Here is a 27,620-nt window from a genome sequence, read left to right as displayed (position 1 = left end):
AAAAAAAAAAAAAAAAAAAAAAACCTCCTGCAAGAAGTTAGTTTTTACTCAAAGTGGGTTCCACCATATGTAAATATGGTTTGCATTTGGTTGCGTGCAGAGCAACCGTAGCACATAGTCGGGCGCGTTAATTTTATTTTTTTTTCTTTTCTCTCCAATATTCCTGTTCTTAGTTACACCTGCAAAAATCCTTTAAAAACTACACCTATTGAGAATGCTTTTAGGCATGGCACAAATTTACACACAAGCAGCTATGTGGCACGTGGGTCGATGCACAATAATTGCGCTACACTCATAAACCAACAGTCCAACACTAACAACTCAACCCATCCCCCCCGGAGCTAGTAAATTATTGTGTAGATTATAGTTCACACAGTGCTACGTGGATCATAACAAAAAGTACATTTTCTGAAGGTATTTTATACAAAATAATGTACTTTTTCTAAATACAATGTCCATTTTAAATATATTAAAAGTATATTATTTGATAGTATGATCCACACAATTGTGTGGACCATAATGACTACTCCGACCTCAATCCTCGTCCGATTCCAAGCCCAATAAAACCTAATTGACAATTACATGCTCTACTTTCAACCAATTTAATTTATTGACAAATAAACAAGGACAATTTTGGTGTAATTTCGTTTTTACTTTTAATTTATTTTTAACTTCCCATTTATTTTATATATATCATCGTTCTCCCCTCTCTTATAAAGTCGTAGAAACTAAATACGTAGTATATATCAAATGTAATTGAGAGAAGGTTATGAATAATTTTTAATTAAAATTGTATATACTGAAGAGGCGAAGAGTCTCAATCTGTGACGACCATCCAAAACATTGTATATGATACGGACAAATAAATTCATTATTAGTTATATAGTTGGGCAAAGGAAAATGACCTGCCATTAATATGATTGCAGAAATTCAATTCAATTTTTATTAATATATTTATGCTAAAAAAAATGACAGAAACTTGTTCATGGATTTTTGTCTGTGAGATAGGTCGAGTTGTAGACAATTGAGTGTGTAAAAATCACAATTTTAGTTATAAGTTTTACTCCGTACAATGTTTATCATTAATAACAATCAATTTTACTATAAATAGTATCACAATTTTACATTTAAGTATTACAGTATCTATCATAAGTAATTATTTGCCAAATACCTTGTGGTCAAGTGGCATCCGGTGTCCCGATTAACACTCTCATATGGTGACTCGTTGTGCTTCAATAGGTTGAGAAAGTAGCTATGAATAGATATATAACATTTATTTTATCCTAAATAGTATCACAATTTTACATATAAATATAATATTAAAATGTCTATTATAAGTGACCGTTTATTCATTTTAAATTGGTATTAAATTTTTTGTAATAAGTATTATGATTTCTATCATAAGTAACAAACAACTATTTTAAATTCGATCAGCCTCACAAATTAAGATATGTGATATAGTCTCATACAAGTATGTCTAAATATAATTGTAATATTTTTCTAATTAAGTAATACAATCATTGCCAAAGGCCTCGTGGTCAAGCGGCATGAAGTGATTCTCTCAAGTGGGAGGTCATGGGTTCGAGCCTCAGTGGGGACAATGTTGATTTTGTTGGGCTTCAGTAGGTTGAGAAAAATATATGGACAAATACTACATGTAATAGGGTCAATAGTATTAAAAAAAAAAAAAAAGTAATACAATCACAATTTCAAAACACATAACGTGGACTAAACATCCTTAATCGAACTTCAAGTGAGATCAAACAAGGTAGTCTGAAATAGACAAAGAAAAATGAAGTATGATAAGTAATGGGGCAATTTATTAAACGACAGAAAAAAACCTGGCAAATTAAAAATTAAAAAAAAAAAAAGAAACAAAAAAGAGAGAAGGTAATGGGGCAATTTCTTGTAGTGACGAACATAGTTGAATTGTGTTAACGTCGTCATGGGGCAATTTCTTGTTCTCCGTGAAGTACGTTACTGCAACTTTTAAGAAAAGGGGCCAATGACTAAAACTTGTCTATGCCCAATTGGCAATAAATTTATTGCCATTTTTTTGGTTGAAAATCTCCAATTGACATTCAACAACAATATGACGTAACAAAATAAGAAAAATTAATTTCTACCTATTTGAAATGAGAAGAAGATTAGAAAGAAAGAAACTATTTGTTAAAGACCTTATGGTCTAGTGGCACCGGTGTCCCGGTTTACACTGCCACATGAATTATGGGAGTGGGTTCAAGCCTCAATGGAGGCAACTGTTGCCCTATAGAGCGGGTTGAATAGATGGAGCATAATTCACGTATCAAAAAATCACGAGTTTGATTATTATCAATATTTTTTTGACCGAACTCATCACATATGATATTTTTAGTGTAGTTTACTTCTCCTATATATAGTTTGCGGGTTATAACACAAGAGCGGAGTTTACGATTTACTTAGTATACACCATTGGATCGGATAGTGATTGCAGGTTTTTCTTGTCACTAATTTTTTTTTTTTTTTGCCACACTTTCTAAGTTAAACCCGTCACACAAAGCCCTTCAATTGATAGGCTCTGCTTACCTCAATATTTGTTTGTCAACTTTCACACTTATGCGCACAATGAGGCACTCCCAATTAATTCCTGCATTGCTGTTAAAGCAAGTCTTAAGTGAATCTTTTTATTCACTATATTAATGTCATGTGTTTTTTTTCCCTCCTTTTAATCACAAATTGAGTGTTCATTTTTATAATATATATACATTAAACCAACAAAATATAATACTTCAACTTGCAGCTTACTTACAAAATTTATAGTAACCTCAACACTCCTACAAGGTTGCTAAGTCCCCAATAATTGCCTAGAGCCCCGAGTCATATAAATTGGAAAAGAATCATAATATATTTCATTGTTAAAATTATTTTGATATGCTATTATTATATTAATTTTTTTATTTAACTATTGTGTGAACTCTTTATTAAATGAGATTGGTTAATTTATGATCAAGTTGACAATAAGGAGTTGGTTAAAAGAAATTCCATAATTAAGAGATTATATATGTGTTTAATTCTTATGACAAATTTCACTTCTACAATCAGTTGAACTGTCAATACGAGCATGCATAATTCTAATTAGTAATATTATATTGATGGAATTCAAAATTTCCTCTCATCCTATAAGGAGTTATTATATTGTCATATAGAACATTGAGATTGTTGGATAATGTTATTTGTCAATATTTATCAATTTAAATATGAATTAATTTCATTTTTTGTTCTAAATTTATAGGTGATAATCCACTTTTAGTCATTATTTTTCAAAAATCCCCTTTGGTCATAGTATTATTATCGCATGATCATTTTTTGTCTTTCGTCAACAAAATCGTTAAAATATCCTTAAATAACATTTTGATTTTTTAAAATATAAAGTGGGTTAACCCGCTATATTTTTATTTTTATTTTTATTGAAAAAAAATTATAATTGAAGACCTAAATGCCCTTATATTTTATAGAATTTCAACGATTTTGTTGATGGATGACAAAAAATGATCATGCCACAATAATACGTACTATGACAAAAAAAGAGATTTTCTGAAAAAAAAAGACTAAAATTGAATTACTACTTATAAATTTATGATAAAAAATGGAATTAACTCATTTAAATATTGTGCAAGGCTCCAACTTATAATGTTACGTTGATACCGAAATTTGTAGGACTTTATGTATCAATTATTGGGAAATATTTATTCTTCTCATTTGTGTCATGTTTTTCACTTATTACCGCGTGCATCAATTGACTAAAAATAGTGGAGCAACAATATTTTCTCCATTGAATAAAAGTATCATTTTTTTTTCAATTACTTGTGTGAGTCATCTATATATAATCAAGTGTAAACATAATGAAAATAGACAAAGAAATAGTAAGTAAACTCCATAAGATGAAAATTGCATATTTTTTGGATTGTTAGGCGGAAAACGGCACTGCATTAACACAACCTTCCGTTTATGTCAAAAACTTGTGTGAGACCGTCTCACCGTGAGACGGGTCGGGTCGGGTCGGGTCATGAGGTAAATGAAACACTTATACGCACAAATGTCATACTTATATGCTCAAATGTAATACTAATTAGGAATAAAAATTTTGTTACTTATAAGGGTAAATGTAATACTTTTATGTGAAAATATAATACTTTTATATTTCGATTTAAAAGTATTACATTTTTTCTCAAAAGTATTATATTTTCCCTTATAAGTAAGGAAAAATTGTCAACATTACTTATTATGAAAAATGTAACACTTTTTCTCTTATAAGTAACAAAAATTGTATTCCTAATTAGTATTATATTTGAGCATATAAGTATAACATTTGCACATATAAGTGTGACATTTGCATGGTGCTTCGACCCGACCCTACCCGTCTCACGAATAAGGATCCGTGAGACGGTCTCACACAAGTGTGACCCTTGGTTTATATATGTATCTAAAATAACTTGCAGACTAATAACATTCGTTCATTTATGATGAGTATGAGTTATAAATTAAGAAAAATATATATATTTTTAAATACGATTACATTTTTATAATTATAACGATACATTTAGAAATACATAATAATGCATTTGCAGTCTACACAACTAATAGTGAACTCATGTGGGTACACTATCAATTATCCCCACATATTGTATCAAACACTTCTAAATGCAAAGCATTACAAACGCAGAGTATAGTGACATAGAACTCTATATATTTATAATAGTGTTTGAATTAAATTCATTCTGAACCCACAAATAATAGGTTTGGTACAATAAATGCATTGAGCTAGAAATCACTAAGTAATTAACTCCACCCTAACATTTTTTTTTTTTTAAATTTGTTTGCATACATCATCAGGTTACTATAAAACTAATCTATACTTGGCTCGAATTATGCCGACATAATTTAACTTTTATTTTTTCGGGCTCATAAAGCTTTAGCACGGTACCCGCAGAGTTTGAGTTTTACTCTTAACATAATTTTTTTTTTTTTTTTTTTTTTACATGCAAGTAAACTTACTAGTACAAATAGTTGTTATTATCATTTCTAAGAAATCCTCGTTAACTTGTATAAATAAGTTCAAATGAAAATCTATGTCGGAAATTAAAGCACAGCAAAGATACAAGTAAGATGTTTTGTTGTTTTATACTTTTAAATTATGCAAGTTGTTGATGCATATGAGAATTTCTTCCTCGAAACCAATCATTTGATAACCAAAAACTAAATATAACTACTATAATTTAATAATCGAAATTAAAATTTTCACAATTCATGGTAATTTTTTTAGTATAGGTGTGATACATGCGGTTCTCCCATTGTATTGAAGCAAAACTTTAATATGAAAACTGAAATTGATAACTAAGAACTAAAATATGAAAATATTAGTATAATTAAGAATAAAATAATCATATTAATTGTTACATAAAAATAAAGTCCTTGTGATCAGCTAGCTGGTGGCGTGGTCCAATCAAAGATTCTTAATTCATGAAGGAAGAACAGTTAGGTTGATTGCGAAATTGTCTGCACCCAAAGCCAAAAGAGTAGATATTTTGTGCATATACTTTATGTAAAGCTACTTTGCCATTCTGGAGCATAATAGGGACCAATAGTGAGTTTAATATGTACACGTATTCAAGTAATGATTATAAGTTTTTCTCGTCATCTTATATGCAAATAATAATAATACTTATTAATTTACAAAATAACTTCACAAATAATTTAGTTGCTTCTAATGTCGAATCCCGTCAACTGTAATACACAAGTTTTACCCTTTTATGGGCACCAGGTTTTATCTGATGAAAGTTTCATCCTTTTGTTAATACCAAGCACTAGTCTTCCCACCTAAAAAGTTACCAAGTCACGTGATAAGACTTGCTCAACCACACCTCAACCAGGGGTGCATGACGGGCCATCCTGCTAACCGATCGTAGTGTCATATCCCATAATTATACCATAAATTGTGTATTTGTAAGGTGGACCCGAGTCCACATAATAATTTATGGGTCATATCCCCTCCTTTCCTCCTTCCTCCCTTCCCCCAAGCCCAAGTCCCTTGACCCAAAAACCCAAGCCCAATTCCCTACCCTTTCCCTTGAATTGTTTTATTATTTATTTCTTTGGGCTCTCAATAATGCGTAGCCTAGTAAGCCTATACCCATGGCCCAATTACTATCAATGAAATACAAGAAACTATTAACCATTATTTTATCATTTGCCTCCAAGAAGCTATAGTTATGTATGTTGAACATATATACAGAATAACATATAAAGATATATGTGGAATCCAATTATCAATTTACACTTTTAGTTTAGATTAATACATTAAATGCATGCTTTAATTTGGTACGAGAGTCAATCGCATGTCATAAATATGTTCAATAATCCAACTATCAAGTTAATATTTTAGTTGAGATGGAACACATTAATCGAGAAGGAAAAGAACATGGAATGGGAATATTAAAAAATGCTCTTCAACAAATCAATCCTACATGAGTCATAAACTTACTGCAATAGCAAGAAGTCAAGACTCGAACACATGACTTGGTTACCACTTATTAGGATAAAGCGTTTACTATTACATTAAAAGTTATAGCTCGTAGAGAAAATGCAACTTTATTTTTATTATATGACCATATTTTTTAGAGGTAGTGTGCTGATCGGACTTGGCCTTCAACCCATGATTTCCACCCAATAATCCGACCTCTAATCACCAGTTGCTAGAATTGACCCTTCATTGAATCATTGACTTCCGCTCAACATATAGTATCCTTATTTTTTCTCTTAGTACGCAAATGATTGCGAAGATTCAAGTTACGGTGGAACACGAGTTACATTGCACACATGCTTGATGTTACTTTTATTTGTTCATGGGGTATACCAAGAATACGGATCCAACTAGATAGCTTGTTAGTTGTTACCTACCACCACACATTAAAAAGCCTTACACTTTAGCCAAACAAATAACGCGGCTAATAAAGAATTTTTCCTTCAATACATTAAGAAAGTATGCATGAACAGATACTACATTATAACAGAGTCAATAATATTCAAAAAATAAATTTCGCTTCGGAAAATAGTGATTTAAGTATATTAATGGAATATCCTGGTGGGTCAGAAGGAATATGATTGTTTGGGAGGAGGCTGCAGCTGTCCATATTGACAAAACCTAGTAGTCAACTGTCAAAGTAAGATCGTTGGAAGGGAGTGTGGTGGGTAGTTGGTTAAAACTGTTACCCATTCTTTTAAGTCACGTGCGAGTTAGGTGATATGCTAAAACTAAAAGCGGCGTTTCAAGAGGTGTGTTTTGTTAGGTATTTTCATCAAATTTGGTTGGTTGGATTCTTCAGCCCTGCGAAGAGGTGATAGGTGAAATTCGTGATCCCACCACCTCTATACTTCAAGTATATACAAGTTCCATATTTTATATTACTTTTTTTACTATTCAAAATTGCAGTCTTTAATTTATTTGGCAGATGATGAATTTTGAATCATACTTAATACGATAACACTCGTTAGATACTTTCAATAGTTACGTTATTTGCTTTGTACTTGACTACCCAGCGTTCATGTATATCATATGTTACTGTTCACGAGGCTTGCAAGTCACGGACTCAACCGTGAGGTGTTGACAATAATCAAACTCGTGACGTACACTTTCTAATGAGAACTGCCCTCTTTCTTGCTCAACCACATATTTCCAGATATAATACAAGTTTTTAAAACATGTGTTAGTGTGATACGTTCCAAAACTCTTTAGAGAATTAAGAAAAAAGAAAGTAAAAATTATGCGACAAGGAATAATTATTATTCCATCATTCAATGCATCTTACACCTATTTGATCGGTAACTATAAGTAGATGAAGTATTTTAATCATATACTAGTATATTTTACTTGTGTCATGGTCATATATATTATATTCTATCGGCTTCTTGTACTTTATTGATTAAAAAATAGCTATGAACAGATACTACATTATATCAGAGTCAATAATACTCAAAAAAACAAATTTCAATGTCCTTTAACTTCTTATATGGAGAAAAAGAATAATAAAATTGAGTTGTATATGCGTGAAGAGCCATTAGGCTTAAAAAAGGCATCAAAAGGTCATTTTGAACAACAATAATAAATTAATAATAAAACAATTATCTATTAGTAATGTTGATTAAAACATATTGAATAAGAAAGAATTGCCTTAAAGTGATTTTACTATTATTTCACGTCATCATGTTATAAGGTTATCCATAGCTAATTGACTTTCAAATTAAGAAAATCAATAGACTCTTGAGAAAAGTCAAACTTAAAAATATAACTACCAAACTAATTATCTGACCAATTTAGTTAAATTGTCCTTTAAAATTAAATTATATACCCGATCTAAAGAGGTATGGATTAGATTTTTTATCCATTTAGAATTAAGACTCCTGTGAATCTTAATTGAAGTTGAATTCAATTAGTTTTACGGATAAAAAACAATCATACTAATTGACTAAAAAGATGGTTACCTTCTCTAATATATAACCCTAATTTGGCACTTGGCGAAACAATCCTAAAAAGTGCAGGAAATTTGACGTTTTTCTGTTCTTTCCTAGGAAGAAAGCGATATCTCAAGCATATACCTTTTCTCTCTCTGGAATTGGCCGACTGCCAGTGTATGTAAAGGGCGCAGCTGGGTTGGTGGGTCTGGCTAGGCGTTGCGTGAAGGTGTGGGGTTTCATACTTACAAATCACTGTCTCTTTCTCTCTCTCTCTCTGTCTGCAAATCACCTCCTTCTTCTCCGCCAACTTTTCTCGGAATAAACTTAGTATCAATTTTGTCTGCCTCGGTTTCTTCGCGATCCGCATTTTTGCACCCATTCCGCCATTGCCCCTTGCCCTATATATACACAACAACCACCAAGATCTCTCCTTTATCCTGCGGCTTTTCTTCTGCTTAATGTGAGTTTCCTGGATTTCTCTCTCTTTTTTACAATTGTTTTTTGGATTTAAATGCTGCCCTTTATCGTTTGATTCCTTATTGTATCTGTAATGGCTGTTTGTTAATCTCGATCAAGAACTTATTGTCTTAAAGACTTGAATTTTTTTTTTGTTGCCATTGTATTTGCCTTTGTATGATTGTTTATTGGGAATAGTTTTGAGTTTTTAGATGAAAAGGTGCAATTATATGTTTGAGCAATTTAGGTGGGACATTTGATTATGTAATGTTTTCTGTTTCTCACTTGTGCATATTCATTTAGGAAGTACATTAATATTCAGCTGTTATTGAATTGAATGAGCTTGCTTGAGTGGGGTTTCATACTTTCATGGGCACTGAAATTAGCCCTTTTTTTTATGGTTGTTTTAGTTTTCAGAATGGCAACAGCAGCATACCAAGTACTTGGAGCAATTCAATCCGGTGGGTGCATTAGTCATTGTAGCTTCCAGCAGGACTCTAGAAATGCTGCTTCATTGAAGTTAATCTCAAAAGGCGTCAGGGTTGATATAGGATTCGGGGCGAGAGGGAGCCATTGCTTGAAGAAGCGAAGCTTCAGTGTAATTCAAGCCACGGCGTTTCCAACAGCCATGTTTGATGTCATATCCTCTCCATCTAGTACCACGACAAACGATTCCAAGAAGAAAACAAGTATGAAGCTGTGTTGTGAATTTTAGGAGAAATTGAGCCTTTAATACATAAATTGAGCATGAACCTTGTATTGTAATGTCATGTTGATTGCAGATTTGATTACCATTAGTTGATTTAGTACTACCCGTTTGACGTTTTCTTTGTTTATCTTTACAGAGGAAGCTGCTTTGATCCTAATAAGGCATGGAGAATCTATGTGGAATGAGAAAAACTTGTTCACTGGTTGTGTTGATGTGCCTTTGACCAAAAAGGGCGTGGACGAGGCTATTGAAGCTGGGAGACGAATCAGCAACATACCTGTCGACATGATCTACACATCTGCTTTGATTCGGGCACAGATGACTGCCATGCTGGCTATGACCCAGCACCGACGCAAGAAGGTATGTTGCAGTAAAACTTCTTGCACTGGCCCTTTATTGAGGCACTGCATTTTGCAGGGTGAAAAATGTCTTTTTAGGAGATAGTATGCATCTCATAAGTCATAAATTAACTTGAAGATGAGTGATACAGTTCATCTGCATACCTATACTCTAACATTGAACTAAAAACATGTTGTAATGACAAGGTTACAAGTTTGATTACTAATGGGAGCAGTTTATTGGCCTTCTTGGTTTGAGCCAAGTCACCTATGTTGGTTTATCTCCTTGTGGTCCTTTGCCAGCTAGGGTCACAAGGCATGATTTACCTAGTGCAGACCCTCGGGTAGTAGCTGACAGTTTCCCTTGTCACCCAAGAAAAACATTTCACCATACAAAAATGAAAAATGTTCATATTCCTTTTAAGTTTTTGGTGTAAAACTGTAAATAAAGTTCAAGGTGTGTGGATAACATAATTGAACAGATACCTTGATTTAGTCTGCTCATAATTTCCGACTTTTATTCAGGTGCCAATCATCACACATAATGAGAGCGAGCAGGCAAGATCATGGAGTCAAATATTTAGTGAAGAGACCAACAAGCAATGCATCCCTGTTGTAACAGCATGGCAATTAAACGAAAGAATGTAAGCATATTTACTCTGCACTCCATCTTCTTACTGCTGGTTATGTTCAGAGCATTTGATATGACACGAGCACTACTTTGTAGGTATGGGGAATTGCAGGGTCTTAATAAGCAGGAAACAGCAGATAGGTATGGAAAGGAGCAAGTCCATGAATGGCGTCGCAGCTATGATATACCTCCACCGAATGGTGAAAGTTTGGAAATGTGTGCTGAAAGAGCTGTTGCCTACTTTAAAGAGAACGTAAGATGGAGATTTCGTGTGTTTCTTTACCACGTCATTTCCTCTATTTCATTATATCTCACCCTGTTTAATGTTGCAGATTGTACCACAGCTTGACAGTGGGAAAAACGTAATGATTGCTGCCCATGGAAATTCGTTGAGATCTATCATTATGTACCTGGATAAGCTAACTTCTGAAGAGGTGGAATCTCCGGCTTTCTGAAAAATTTGGTTCCCTTTTTTCATTTTCATTTCTGATCAATAAGTAGTCCCTTGTGTTTTTCCGTTGTTAGGTCATAAGCTTGGAACTCTCTACTGGAATTCCCATGCTTTACATTTTCAAAGAGGGAAGGTTTCTTCGCAGGGGAAGCCCCGCAGGGCCTACAGAGGCGGGGGTTTATGCTTACACCAAGGTACGCTACTTACCATGTATTTGAAGGAGCTTGAATCATCATTTGTATACCCTGCTATAGTTTTCTAATCGAGATGTTTATAAATTATAAGCAGTCCCCAATAATAAAATCAACTGATTTCTTGTTGTGCCACTCCCCTACGATTAATTTCCTCTTTGTTAACAAAGTTTGACGAGGGAAACATCATTCTTAACAAAGTGGAAGTCCTGCCTGTTCAGTAACTAGAGAATTCTTCAGTTTTTCAGAAATTTGAAAAGTAGAAAATGGAAAACGCGCTCTTTTTGTTCAAAGAGAAATGTTTTTTAACGTATCAACATTATGTTTCGCAAATTTCCTTGTGAAAATCAATACTCTGGATTTTATGATTTGTTTTCACTCGTTTCCCCTTCCATTTCAAAGAACCGCCTTCTTATGTGCAATGGTTTGACACCGCTGACAATTCCTTCCCCCGTCTTTGCAGACTTTAGCTCAATACAGGCAAAAGTTGGATGACATGTTCGTACAGTGATCTCGTGCGAGGTACGACTAGTCAACTACTGCTTTATCGTTTTTATTTTCAAATAAATTATGTAGCCTTAATGCTTTTCTTATCCGGTCTTTATGCAGGGCCGATTCTCATTGGATATAGAACCGCATTTTTAAACTAGTGTCGTATATCAGTGTAATATGGGAGCAACAGAGGAGTCAGCTAGTGTTTTCAGTGTTTTTTGTATCTGTTAATCTGGCAAGAAAATAGATTGTAATGTGCTATACAGCCCTGGATAAGACACCTAGTGAACTGCTTTATAGTGTTGCCTATATGTGTTGTTAAGTAAACAATAAACTCTCTGTATTTTGTTGTTTACATTCATTTAATTGAGTTCTGATTTGTTCTTAATGGTTTCTGAGAGATAATGTGATGATAAACATGCTCTCAAGAGTTGATTATATATGTATATGTAATACACTCATACATATCTATGTATCTATATATCTACATATCTAGTTTTGTGGGTGTGCAATGCGTAAATTCTGCTTTTGTGTAATAGCTTACAAATCACATGAGTGGTAAACCACATTAGGAAGATCTTGTGTAATGAGTTCGACTAAGAGGGTGTTGATAATAATTAAACGTGTGATCTATTAATAATGTTTTACTCACTTGGTTACCTTTTTGGGGTTTATTCAATGTTTAACTAATTTTATGAAATCAATCATATAATGAAAATATTTATATACAAAAGAGTATGTATACATACATGTGTGTACATAGTGTGTGTATGTTTGTGCTTTTGGATAGTGTTATGTCTTTGTGCGTGTGTGACATGTAAGGCACATGTGAGTATGGTGGCGAGCATGCCATGAAAAACACACGTAAGCATGATGACAAATATCATGTGTTTGTGCTTGCATGACACGTAAGGCACACATGAGCGTGGTGACAAGCATGTCTGAGTGATGCCAAGTAGACTTGAACATTGTAGCAAGCAAGCACGAATGTGCGATGGTGTATGTTTGTGTATGCAACCATGCAGTTAAATTGCGTAGTGTGTTTGTGCGTGCATGACTTGTGTATGTGCAAGCGTGGCGTGCAAAAACACATGTGAGCATGATGACGAGTATCATATGTTTGTGTGCATGCACGTAGATAGTGTGTTGTGTTTGTGTGTGCATACCATGTAAGACACACGCCAACATAATGGTGAGCATGCATAAAACATGAGATGTATATGTAAAAATAAATTGTATCTTTAAATAATATAAAGGCTCAGTATAATTTGCCCAGCACTTTTTCCGATGTTTTTCCGGCTACAAAAATGGTACTTTGTGCATTTGTTGTTGTTCTTTAGAAACATAATGGCCTATATTGCCCCTTCCGATGCCGGTTCTTAGACGTTGATCACCGGAAAATCTTAAAAGTCTTCATAAACATCCATTAAGTCAACAACTGCTCCTCCACTTATTCATTATTTTATATGTAATTAGTGGGACATTTTGTTTGTTTCCACTTAAAAGATAGCAAAAGTGGAGCTCTTTCCAAAAGATGAAAGCAATTCTTTACTTACTCCCCCACTTATTCCATATTCTACGTAATTAGTGGGGAAGTTTTGTTTGTTTCCCCTTAAAAGCTGGCAAAATTAGAGGATTAGGAATATTATGCGATTAAACAATTATTTGGTTGTATCTTTAAGGATTGCACTGCCCCAAATTCGCAGAAACCAAAACGATTTTTACAGCCACAAAGAATCAGGCATTACAGTGGAAAATCCTTTGTTGCAGCTGTTTAGATAAGAAAATCGTCGTTGTTGCCCAGCTGGAGAAATTTGTAGTGGCCTCAGCCGGGAATAATTTGGACTGAGGAAGTTGAAAACGAAGCTGCTGTACCGGAGTCGAAGGTAGACCAGTAGCACACAACGTCGTCGTTTGTTGTAATTCTTCGTCGGATGTCAACGCCGTTACGATAGGGGATAGCTAGCGCCATCATCAACCACAATACAAGCTCTTTTCCTTCGGGGATGGTTTCCTCTCGGCTACGCGATGCTGCGACCAAGTGATGCGCAATTATGTGAAACTCCAAAATCTCGCCAGGATACGCATAAATACTGAAACAAAGTAAATATTTAATTTATGTGCTTGTCATCTAATTTAGGACTCATGCTGGACTGAAACGGCGTGTTAGAGTTAAACAGTTTTCCGGTCCCATTTTGTGTTCATATTTTATTGGGTTTTATCAAATTTCATATTCAATTCAAGTGCTTGACTGAACAGTTGGATTGGTCCCCTCAGTCTTTACGACGACCAGCAGCAGACCGATGGAACTTGGCGACGGTGAATTTTTTCCCCAGTGATCTACTCCTCAGGCGGCGATCACTGGAGAAAGCATCTTTATATTTTCCTCTCCTTCATTCATCTTCCACTTCTTGGGTCTTGCGACCAACGACAGAGTGGACGGCGACTGGAACGCTGATCGGAAATATTTACCGGCAAAATCAGAGGTTGACTTCTCCAGGTTTAGTACAGATTCTCCTCTTACTTCTCAAAAGTTTTCTGGGTGGCTGCATATTGAAAATGTTTTTTTAAAAGTAGCAATTCATACTTTAGTAGTTTTAATTTATTGGCATTTGCGTTTTTCCAGACGGTGATAAACTCAAATTCATTGCGGAGTCCTAGATCATAATTAATAATTGGATCGGAGTTCAAATCATATCTCGAGAATTAATAATAGTTAAATGATAATGTATTAATTATGGTAGTGGTTAGTGAGTCATTAATCATTATCCTTGTTCAGACCACCCTTCCTCCTTCCCCTTTAGTTCTATATATCCGTGTGTATTAGAGGATGGAAATGAGAGAAAGTAATTAATGGTGTGTTTGGAAAGTAGGAAAATGGTTTCTAGAAAATGATTTCTGGAAAATGAGTCATTTTCCAGAAAATATTTTCCTTTCTTGTGTTTGGCTGCAGAACAGAAAATTGTGTTGGTGTGTTTGGTTCATTTTCCAGAAAATGGGTAGGAAAATGAACAGAATTATATAACTGAATATTTTAATTAATTTTTTTAAATATAACAACATTTATAACAAATATACAATCCAAAAAATAAAATAATCACAAAAAAATCACAACAAAATAATATCTATCTCATAAAAAAAATAAAAATAATAATAATAAATAAAAGTGGCCGACTGGTTTCAGATGTCAAATAAAAAAAATAAAACTCATAATATCTATCTCATAATAAAAAAATAAATTATTACTCAAAAAAAAAAGAAGTTGAAGATGTCAAGAAGATGGGATGAAGATGAAGAAGTTAAAAAGCATTTAGGAGGCCTAAGGAGATGCAAGAAGCAAAGGAGAAGGAAGAAGCAAACTTTGGAAAATGACTTCCTTCAAAAAAAGGCAAATTATTGCATGGACCATGGTCCACACAGCGGTGTGGACCAAAAATAAAAAGTACATTATTTTTATAATGAAGGTATATTATTTTTGTATTGTAGGTACATTATTTGACAGTATATATCAAATAATGTACCTTAAGTACAAAAATAATGTACCCTAAAAGAATGTACCTACAGTATAAAAATAATGTACTTTAAGTAAAAAAATAATGTACTTTTTATTTTTGGTCCACACAGCTGTGTGGACCATGGTTCATGCAATAATGATTGCCAAAAAAAAGGGGAAGTCATTTTCCATAAAATTGGGCTTATTTTCCATTGACCAAGAAGTTCATTTCCATTGACTCTATTTTCCCCCTTCTTCCCAAACACCAAAAACCCGAAAAATCATTTCTCGGGTTTCCAAACACACCCTAATGTTTCTACATTTCGGCAGAAGAGAAATAGGAAATATACAGAGAGGGAGATTAAGTAAAATAGTCCGTATTTAAAAAAAAAATTAAAATAGTCCGTAACTGGGAAGCGCAAAAAAAATTAAAATAGTACACACCATTTTCCTACTTTCCAAACAAATCATTGAAGAAAGCTGCATCTTTTGCACATGGGAAGCGCAGAATGTCTCCATGGAATTATATGCACATGGGATTTCAAATTTAAATCCCCCTCATCCTGGTGTGCAAGACTGCAAGAAGGTGATGCATATTTAATTTATAGACTTTAACTTTTTATTAATGGAAATCTTTTATCAAAGTTATTTCTAGAATCTTTCAATTTTTTTCTTCTTTTTCTTACACGTAACTTATTTTTATTTTTTTTAAACCTTTAAACTCAAACTCAGATAAAACATTGTTTCAACTTCCATTATTCTATTTACTAGATTTAATTTCAACCCAAAATCTCAATAAATCTTTCCTTTCTGCGATGCTGCCTTTTAATTTTGCATTAAATTAACCAAATTTTTGCAATTATATATATTGTATTATCTAGCTTGACCTCTTCTCAAGCCTTCCTGATTTCTAAGGTTGGGAATTCAACTTCGATGTAATTAATTTTTTGGTCACACGAATATGAGCAGGACAAAGGTAATGGTAATGCCTGTACTAACTTCTTTTTCATGCTTCTTAATTACTATATGCATGCCTAAGAAGAAAATTGAAACATATAAATCTTATCTTATAATTGCTCATCCTTATTTATTACTTTATTATGGTCGTAATGTCAATATTAAAATGTTATGTTTCTTATATGAAAAAATTCGAATATATATACCTTTTGTGTTAAACTTATATTTCAATATTGTTCTACATTTTTGCGATCCAACTCCAAGAAAACAAAATACACCGAATATATTACCTTTAAGCAACATTAGAAATAGTATATATGTTTCCTATTTTTTTATTAATCATATATATTTTTTTTCCTCTACAACTATTTTCGTATAACTGTTGTACTAACATTTATATGATTTTCTAAAGCAAACTCAGTGAATGATACCACAAATTCAAACAAGGATTTTGTGAGTGGATTTGACTTAAATTCCATTCCACAATTGACTGATGATAGCAATGATAAATCTCTATACTTAGTATTTTGTCAATATTTTTTATTTTAAATAATAATAATTAAGTAGTGATATCAAATGTATCAATACAAATGGCTTTCATTATTAATGTATTTGAGATTATAATTAAGCTCTTGAATATGATTATATGTAATATAATTTGGATTTACTAATTCAAAAAATTCTTTCGATTTAGGTTACAAAGGAAATTGTTATATTACAGCAGAGCGTGAGTTACATGATACTACAAAGACGTTCACTTTCCGACTGCTTAAGGACAAATATTCAATTACTCTCGTGGGCCTGCTTTCTATATTATACATAAAGTTTGCCAGCAAAAATAAAATAAAGGGGGCCATGGGGACAATCAAGCACTGATTCCAAATTTTTATCAAATTACGAGTTTGGCATTTTTTTTTGTTTTCTTCCTCTTTATCCTTTTGTCTTTTCGTCCAACCACTCCACTACCATATTTTTTTAATTTTTTTTAATCCACCCACTCACCCACTCCACTGTGTTATTTTCTTCCTCATTGACAGCCATCTTGCCTCACAGATGGAGTTGCAGATCGCAGACTCTCTTTCACTCACTCTTCTCAATTCCTTTACAGTCTAGAGTAATTTATTTTTATAATAAAATTGGGATATAAACAATAACCATATGAGATAAATTTGTGAAGAAGATGCTGATTTTTTTTTCTAATTTTGTTTCAAGGTTCGCCGAAGCAGCAGGTGCAAGTCAACAGATGGTGAGACTGAAAATCCGAGCAGTAAGACGAGTCTTCAAGGATATGGGAGGACATCATCTATCTATTCATGGGAGAAGCTCTACCGTTGATGGTGGTTGGCGACGACGGCAGCAGCAACGGACGAACGAGTTCCTGTCCTGGCAAATAAATGTGAGACCAAGTTATGCGCAATTATGTGAAACTCCAAAATCTAGCCTGGATACCCATAAATACTGAAAGAAAGTAAACTTTAATTTATGTGTTTGTCATCTAATTTGCTGGCCCTTTTTGGGACTTATGCTGGACTGAACGACGTGTTAGAGTTAAAGATTTTTCCGGTTGCATATTGTGTTTTATCAAATTTCATATTCAATTCAAGTGCTTGACTGGACAGTTTGATTTGTCCCCTCAGTCTTTACGATGAACAGCAGCAGACCGATGGAACTTGTCCCCAGTGATCTCCTCCTCGGCGATCACTGGAGAAAGTATCTTTATATTTTCCTCTCCTTCATTCATCTTCCACTTCTTGGGTCTTGCGATCACTACAAAGGCCAAAATTATTGGTGGCATGACAGATGAGATGGAAAACCTGTAGCCATTGTGGGGGACTACTGCATGACTCATTACGCATTATTAACAATGGACAGTACTGATAAAACAAAAACAAGATGTAAAAAAATGCAATAATAGAAGGGTGGGAGACCACAACATAAACAAGATCTACAAAACAAAAAAAACAAAGCAATAATATAATGGTGGGAGACCACAACATGACTCATTATGCACTCTTAATTATGGAGCTGATACTGATTAAGAAAAGACAAGATTAAGAAGACCATAAATATATAAAAAAAAATTAAGTGATTGGATTTTTTTTTGTTGTGTCGGAATAGTTAGCCGCCACCATCAATAATGAGAAAGATAGGATCGCGTAAACCTGTTATTTGGTGAATACAACAACAAAATGATAGGAGTGATTGGATTGGACAACCAAATTCACTATGCTTAAAGAACAAATCGACATTTAGGGTGGGGTACCACGTGACTCATGCTGCACTTACAAGGTATATATATATATATATATATATATATATATATATATATATATATATATNTTTCCTTTCTGCGATGCTGCCTTTTAATTTTGCATTAAATTAACCAAATTTTTGCAATTATATATATTGTATTATCTAGCTTGACCTCTTCTCAAGCCTTCCTGATTTCTAAGGTTGGGAATTCAACTTCGATGTAATTAATTTTTTGGTCACACGAATATGAGCAGGACAAAGGTAATGGTAATGCCTGTACTAACTTCTTTTTCATGCTTCTTAATTACTATATGCATGCCTAAGAAGAAAATTGAAACATATAAATCTTATCTTATAATTGCTCATCCTTATTTATTACTTTATTATGGTCGTAATGTCAATATTAAAATGTTATGTTTCTTATATGAAAAAATTCGAATATATATACCTTTTGTGTTAAACTTATATTTCAATATTGTTCTACATTTTTGCGATCCAACTCCAAGAAAACAAAATACACCGAATATATTACCTTTAAGCAACATTAGAAATAGTATATATGTTTCCTATTTTTTTATTAATCATATATATATTTTTCCTCTACAACTATTTTCGTATAACTGTTGTACTAACATTTATATGATTTTCTAAAGCAAACTCAGTGAATGATACCACAAATTCAAACAAGGATTTTGTGAGTGGATTTGACTTAAATTCCATTCCACAATTGACTGATGATAGCAATGATAAATCTCTATACTTAGTATTTTGTCAATATTTTTTATTTTAAATAATAATAATTAAGTAGTGATATCAAATGTATCAATACAAATGGCTTTCATTATTAATGTATTTGAGATTATAATTAAGCTCTTGAATATGATTATATGTAATATAATTTGGATTTACTAATTCAAAAAATTCTTTCGATTTAGGTTACAAAGGAAATTGTTATATTACAGCAGAGCGTGAGTTACATGATACTACAAAGACGTTCACTTTCCGACTGCTTAAGGACAAATATTCAATTACTCTCGTGGGCCTGCTTTCTATATTATACATAAAGTTTGCCAGCAAAAATAAAATAAAGGGGGCCATGGGGACAATCAAGCACTGATTCCAAATTTTTATCAAATTACGAGTTTGGCATTTTTTTTTGTTTTCTTCCTCTTTATCCTTTTGTCTTTTCGTCCAACCACTCCACTACCATATTTTTTTAATTTTTTTTAATCCACCCACTCACCCACTCCACTGTGTTATTTTCTTCCTCATTGACAGCCATCTTGCCTCACAGATGGAGTTGCAGATCGCAGACTCTCTTTCACTCACTCTTCTCAATTCCTTTACAGTCTAGAGTAATTTATTTTTATAATAAAATTGGGATATAAACAATAACCATATGAGATAAATTTGTGAAGAAGATGCTGATTTTTTTTTCTAATTTTGTTTCAAGGTTCGCCGAAGCAGCAGGTGCAAGTCAACAGATGGTGAGACTGAAAATCCGAGCAGTAAGACGAGTCTTCAAGGATATGGGAGGACATCATCTATCTATTCATGGGAGAAGCTCTACCGTTGATGGTGGTTGGCGACGACGGCAGCAGCAACGGACGAACGAGTTCCTGTCCTGGCAAATAAATGTGAGACCAAGTTATGCGCAATTATGTGAAACTCCAAAATCTAGCCTGGATACCCATAAATACTGAAAGAAAGTAAACTTTAATTTATGTGTTTGTCATCTAATTTGCTGGCCCTTTTTGGGACTTATGCTGGACTGAACGACGTGTTAGAGTTAAAGATTTTTCCGGTTGCATATTGTGTTTTATCAAATTTCATATTCAATTCAAGTGCTTGACTGGACAGTTTGATTTGTCCCCTCAGTCTTTACGATGAACAGCAGCAGACCGATGGAACTTGTCCCCAGTGATCTCCTCCTCGGCGATCACTGGAGAAAGTATCTTTATATTTTCCTCTCCTTCATTCATCTTCCACTTCTTGGGTCTTGCGATCACTACAAAGGCCAAAATTATTGGTGGCATGACAGATGAGATGGAAAACCTGTAGCCATTGTGGGGGACTACTGCATGACTCATTACGCATTATTAACAATGGACAGTACTGATAAAACAAAAACAAGATGTAAAAAAATGCAATAATAGAAGGGTGGGAGACCACAACATAAACAAGATCTACAAAACAAAAAAAACAAAGCAATAATATAATGGTGGGAGACCACAACATGACTCATTATGCACTCTTAATTATGGAGCTGATACTGATTAAGAAAAGACAAGATTAAGAAGACCATAAATATATAAAAAAAAATTAAGTGATTGGATTTTTTTTTGTTGTGTCGGAATAGTTAGCCGCCACCATCAATAATGAGAAAGATAGGATCGCGTAAACCTGTTATTTGGTGAATACAACAACAAAATGATAGGAGTGATTGGATTGGACAACCAAATTCACTATGCTTAAAGAACAAATCGACATTTAGGGTGGGGTACCACGTGACTCATGCTGCACTTACAAGGTATATATATATATATATATATATATATATATATATATATATATATATATTTATATAAAATAACATTGAAATAAATGCCAAAAACAGTTTTAAAAACATTCAATACAAATGGCCATTGTAACAACGCCATTTCCATACCAAAAATTTTTTACGACCTTTTGCTAAAAAAAATTCTTACAAAACCATTGTGGAATCACATCTACGCAAAAAAAAAAAAATCTACAACGACGTTCAGGTATTTCTTTTTTACTGATGATGAAAAGCTAAGTTCCGAATTTACAATTTCCATACTACAATAAGTGAAAACAATAATTTTGAAGGACATGAGATCTTACCAAATGATATCCATGTAATTTCCTAAACTGCTGAACTTTCATTGTTAGGCTGATATATCTATATATTTTGTTGTGATATGTATATTTCATCTTCGATTTACTTAACTCATAGCTTATATATATGTATGTCGCGTGATTGTTCTTCGTCGTATCATTACTTAAGCCACAAACATATATAATTATATACATCATTACTTAAACACAAACATATATACACAATTTACAACAGATCCTGACAAATTGTTCAACTTCATGCTTAAAAAATATAACAAAAAATTATTTAATCAACTTATAGAATTGGACACATGGTTTGCAGCTTTATGGTTTAAAAAAAAATATTCTTATTTAATTATAAAGTACACGTATATACATGCATCTCAAAGAAAGCAAAAGATTGTCACCTTTTTTTACTTGGGCACATGGCTTACAACTTGTTTAAAATCTCTATGTTTAAAAAAAAAAAAATCGTGTAAAAGTACACGTATATCCGCACACCTCAAAGAAAGCAAAAGATTATCAACTCTTTTTTACGCATATATCCATAGCTCAAACCAAGCAAAAGATTTCCAGCTTTTTTAATCTCTCTTTACTTGAGCTGAAGGTTAATACATACAGGAAAAAAATAGTATTCATCTTCCTACTTGATAATTTTTTTTTCAAAACAGGTTATTGATCAAGTGATTTGTTGCTCATTTGTTTGAGTCAATTTCGATAGCCGCACTTCTCAAACTGTGAGTTAAAAATTACACCTTTGCACACCTCTTTTAATTGTAAAAACTTATTTCTATTCTTACAAAATTATTTATATTTATATTCATTTATGCTTATTTATTTTTTATGTCGAATTTAGCCATTTAGGTGGAATTTAGTTTGCTTCTCAGCAAATATTGAGTAAGTTATCTACTACTCATTTGTTTAATAATTTAAACCCCTACAACAAACAACAATAAAGACAATTAATTGTGAAAGTTCATATATGAATTTCAATAATGCTATGATACTTGATACAAATTTAATGCACAAGTCCAAAGTTTACATATAACGTATGGAAGTTAATTCATCATTATTGATATAACAATAGTTATCCCATTAGTAAACAAAAACATTAGTCTATCAAATAGACCAGAACTAAGCATACAAATTTACCAATTCAAATATGCATTCTAAGATTCTAATAAAATTGATAAAAGAAAAGGAAACCGTTATTGAAAAAGATATAGTACAAACTCTAAAAGCATATAAACTCAAAAAACTCACAAGGCATATAATAGAGACTATGAAAGCCAGTCAATCCCAAAAAATCATAAATTCAAGATTTAAGTCTTTGACAATTAATAGTATATTAACAATCCAAAAAATTTAAGTCAATTTTATTTTATTTTTTCTTTTTTCATAATTTAAGATTTTCACACTATATTTATGAAGAAACAATCTTCAAAGCACCACATCGGTTTTAAGATTGAAAGGAAAAACTGTATCCGTATATCCATTCTTCTAATAGATCGCGACAGAAAATAGTACGAGAGTACTGTAAATAAATCAATACATCAATAATAATAACAAAACATAAATTGGCAAGTAACAATTTGAAAATAAAAATATATTCCAAATATAAATGATAAATCCGAAAATAAAAATATGTAAATGGAAATAGAAAGATCCAAATCGCGTATAACACATTTTCCTTAAAACCGATTCGCTACCTACCATGTTGCTAGGAGCGTTGTAGTGTCGATCTCCCAAGATAAAATGATTAACAATAATATAGTTGAACACTCAACGAATATTATTTTTAGCGAAGTAGAACAAGGAGTCAAGGATTGAACAAAAGGTTTGTATCTCCTCAACATTCAACTATCTTGGATTATTCAACCACAACTTGTAAATTAATCCAAATAGTAATACAAATAGAAGGGATTCACTACCTTGAATTATTCAACCATAGCTTGTGAATTAATCCAAGTAATAATAAAAAGAAAGAAATTTGAACAAGAGATTTCCACTTATTTCTCTCTTCTCTGCCGAAAATGAAGAGAAAACCATTTGTTTCTCTTCTTTCATTTCCCACGGCAGCTTCTCTCTTTCTCTTCGTTAATCCCTCTATCTCTCATCTCTTTTCCTTATTTCTTCTTCTAACATAACCCATATAGATAAATATGATTGATTCTAGCTAGCAAGAAAGACAATAGAATAAGACAAAAAAAAATTTGAATGGAGTTAAGCTTTGGATATGGTGATCCGGCGTGGGAAGAACTCAAGGAAAGAGGGAGACAAAACATTCCCCATTCCAACAATTCCATCTTTCCATCGAAAATATAATAATAATAATAATAATAATAATATTTAAAAAAATAATAATACTAATAATAATAATAATAATAATAATAATAATATATTTTCACATTTTCACATTTTTACATTTTTTTTTACCTACAATTAAAACCTAACATTTAACAACCACAATAAGACAATAAAGCCTATGCACAGAATAACGACAAGATTATCATTAATCATATGTTAAAAAAAAAATTACGATTACTCACAACAAATCAACCGTCAACAATAAGCAAATCATTCAATACAAATGGCCATTGTAACAACGCCATTTCCATACCAAAAATTTTTTACGACCTTTTGCTAAAAAAAATTCTTACAAAACCATTGTGGAATCACATCTACGCAAAAAAAAAAAAATCTACAACGACGTTCAGGTATTTCTTTTTTACTGATGATGAAAAGCTAAGTTCCGAATTTACAATTTCCATACTACAATAAGTGAAAACAATAATTTTGAAGGACATGAGATCTTACCAAATGATATCCATGTAATTTCCTAAACTGCTGAACTTTCATTGTTAGGCTGATATATCTATATATTTTGTTGTGATATGTATATTTCATCTTCGATTTACTTAACTCATAGCTTATATATATGTATGTCGCGTGATTGTTCTTCGTCGTATCATTACTTAAGCCACAAACATATATAATTATATACATCATTACTTAAACACAAACATATATACACAATTTACAACAGATCCTGACAAATTGTTCAACTTCATGCTTAAAAAATATAACAAAAAATTATTTAATCAACTTATAGAATTGGACACATGGTTTGCAGCTTTATGGTTTAAAAAAAAATATTCTTATTTAATTATAAAGTACACGTATATACATGCATCTCAAAGAAAGCAAAAGATTGTCACCTTTTTTTACTTGGGCACATGGCTTACAACTTGTTTAAAATCTCTATGTTTAAAAAAAAAAAAATCGTGTAAAAGTACACGTATATCCGCACACCTCAAAGAAAGCAAAAGATTATCAACTCTTTTTTACGCATATATCCATAGCTCAAACCAAGCAAAAGATTTCCAGCTTTTTTAATCTCTCTTTACTTGAGCTGAAGGTTAATACATACAGGAAAAAAATAGTATTCATCTTCCTACTTGATAATTTTTTTTTCAAAACAGGTTATTGATCAAGTGATTTGTTGCTCATTTGTTTGAGTCAATTTCGATAGCCGCACTTCTCAAACTGTGAGTTAAAAATTACACCTTTGCACACCTCTTTTAATTGTAAAAACTTATTTCTATTCTTACAAAATTATTTATATTTATATTCATTTATGCTTATTTATTTTTTATGTCGAATTTAGCCATTTAGGTGGAATTTAGTTTGCTTCTCAGCAAATATTGAGTAAGTTATCTACTACTCATTTGTTTAATAATTTAAACCCCTACAACAAACAACAATAAAGACAATTAATTGTGAAAGTTCATATATGAATTTCAATAATGCTATGATACTTGATACAAATTTAATGCACAAGTCCAAAGTTTACATATAACGTATGGAAGTTAATTCATCATTATTGATATAACAATAGTTATCCCATTAGTAAACAAAAACATTAGTCTATCAAATAGACCAGAACTAAGCATACAAATTTACCAATTCAAATATGCATTCTAAGATTCTAATAAAATTGATAAAAGAAAAGGAAACCGTTATTGAAAAAGATATAGTACAAACTCTAAAAGCATATAAACTCAAAAAACTCACAAGGCATATAATAGAGACTATGAAAGCCAGTCAATCCCAAAAAATCATAAATTCAAGATTTAAGTCTTTGACAATTAATAGTATATTAACAATCCAAAAAATTTAAGTCAATTTTATTTTATTTTTTCTTTTTTCATAATTTAAGATTTTCACACTATATTTATGAAGAAACAATCTTCAAAGCACCACATCGGTTTTAAGATTGAAAGGAAAAACTGTATCCGTATATCCATTCTTCTAATAGATCGCGACAGAAAATAGTACGAGAGTACTGTAAATAAATCAATACATCAATAATAATAACAAAACATAAATTGGCAAGTAACAATTTGAAAATAAAAATATATTCCAAATATAAATGATAAATCCGAAAATAAAAATATGTAAATGGAAATAGAAAGATCCAAATCGCGTATAACACATTTTCCTTAAAACCGATTCGCTACCTACCATGTTGCTAGGAGCGTTGTAGTGTCGATCTCCCAAGATAAAATGATTAACAATAATATAGTTGAACACTCAACGAATATTATTTTTAGCGAAGTAGAACAAGGAGTCAAGGATTGAACAAAAGGTTTGTATCTCCTCAACATTCAACTATCTTGGATTATTCAACCACAACTTGTAAATTAATCCAAATAGTAATACAAATAGAAGGGATTCACTACCTTGAATTATTCAACCATAGCTTGTGAATTAATCCAAGTAATAATAAAAAGAAAGAAATTTGAACAAGAGATTTCCACTTATTTCTCTCTTCTCTGCCGAAAATGAAGAGAAAACCATTTGTTTCTCTTCTTTCATTTCCCACGGCAGCTTCTCTCTTTCTCTTCGTTAATCCCTCTATCTCTCATCTCTTTTCCTTATTTCTTCTTCTAACATAACCCATATAGATAAATATGATTGATTCTAGCTAGCAAGAAAGACAATAGAATAAGACAAAAAAAAATTTGAATGGAGTTAAGCTTTGGATATGGTGATCCGGCGTGGGAAGAACTCAAGGAAAGAGGGAGACAAAACATTCCCCATTCCAACAATTCCATCTTTCCATCGAAAATATAATAATAATAATAATAATAATAATATTTAAAAAAATAATAATACTAATAATAATAATAATAATAATAATAATAATATATTTTCACATTTTCACATTTTTACATTTTTTTTTACCTACAATTAAAACCTAACATTTAACAACCACAATAAGACAATAAAGCCTATGCACAGAATAACGACAAGATTATCATTAATCATATGTTAAAAAAAAAATTACGATTACTCACAACAAATCAACCGTCAACAATAAGCAAATCATATTCAATCACAACAATATTCAGAACCAAATCATAACTTCATTTTGAGAGATCAAATCATAAAATCATCTCCATTAACAATAATAAAAGAAAAAGAAAATATTAATTAAACAAAATTAAATGTGTCAACTAGAGCAATAATACCTTAGTCGCGTAGAGGTTTAGAGGCAGTAGAGTACTCACTGAGCAGGCTGGTCGCTGTCGTGGTCTCACGGAGCAGGACTGGTAGAGGACTCGTTTTTCGCCACGCCCGTTGGTGAGATTCGCTGGTCTAGGTCTGCGTCTGTGAGAATGAGAGAACTAAATCGCACTTCTGTGAGAGCGAGAGATATGCCGTGAGCGTTCATTGACCGTGAGAGTGAGAGTGAGAGAGTTAGGCTTATACGTGGAAAATTTCTTGAAATATATACAAATATGCCTATTCCTTTGGAATCACCGCCAGTGACCTTCGTTTGACCATGAAGGCGATATTACGGAGTATTCATATATAAGATTTTTAGTTTAATGCTATTGTATTTTAATTACTTTAATTAAAAGATTATGCTCAGTATGTTTGTATATATTTTGTTCAAAGCATATATATTTACACTTATACAATAATAATAATTATAATAATAATAATAATAATAATAACGAATGTTAGGTTAGAAATGGCTTGTGAACATATGACTAGCTTAATGACAACAATTTTATACGCGACTAACAGTATTAAATTTCCTTAATTGTGTATAGCATGGAAGGACTAGTGTTGATACCTGATGTTACTACTGAGTTACCACGATGGCGGTGCAAAGTTGTAGTGGTACAAAAACTTAATACACAAGAATCAAGGAGAACACCAGGAAAGAAATATAAACCCATAATATTGGAGGATGAGGCTGTAAGTTTTTAAATTGATCACAAATATTAG

General features: G+C 32.2%; 1 protein-coding gene across 1 annotated transcript; it reads left to right on the top strand.

Annotated features, from left to right (window-relative positions):
* Window positions 1-8,616: 8,616 nt before the first annotated feature.
* LOC116021983 (2,3-bisphosphoglycerate-dependent phosphoglycerate mutase-like) lies at window positions 8,617-12,146 on the top strand. The gene is made up of 9 exons (XM_031262519.1): window positions 8,617-8,950; window positions 9,357-9,635; window positions 9,792-10,015; window positions 10,519-10,637; window positions 10,721-10,877; window positions 10,957-11,058; window positions 11,150-11,269; window positions 11,730-11,788; window positions 11,876-12,146. The coding sequence occupies exons 2-8, from the start codon at window positions 9,365-9,367 to the stop codon at window positions 11,775-11,777; spliced, it is 1,041 nt and encodes a 346-aa protein (XP_031118379.1). The 5' UTR covers window positions 8,617-8,950; window positions 9,357-9,364; the 3' UTR covers window positions 11,778-11,788; window positions 11,876-12,146.
* Window positions 12,147-27,620: the final 15,474 nt, after the last annotated feature.

This window comes from Ipomoea triloba, chromosome 6, assembly GCF_003576645.1.
Source record: "Ipomoea triloba cultivar NCNSP0323 chromosome 6, ASM357664v1".
In the NCBI taxonomy this organism is placed as follows: Eukaryota; Viridiplantae; Streptophyta; class Magnoliopsida; order Solanales; family Convolvulaceae; genus Ipomoea; species Ipomoea triloba.
The sequence above is the reverse complement of the archived record's forward strand: the minus strand, read 5'-3'. Positions and strand labels throughout refer to the sequence as shown.

Bases quoted from the DNA above. Each gene is read 5' to 3' on its own strand.
- LOC116021983 (XM_031262519.1), top strand. From the start codon at position 9,365: ATGGCAACAGCAGCATACCAAGTACTTGGAGCAATTCAATCCGGTGGG. The intron at 10,638-10,720 runs GTAAGCATATTT...ACTACTTTGTAG, and splicing joins TGGCAATTAAACGAAAGAAT to GTATGGGGAATTGCAGGGTC. The intron at 11,059-11,149 runs GTGGAATCTCCG...TTCCGTTGTTAG, and splicing joins ATAAGCTAACTTCTGAAGAG to GTCATAAGCTTGGAACTCTC.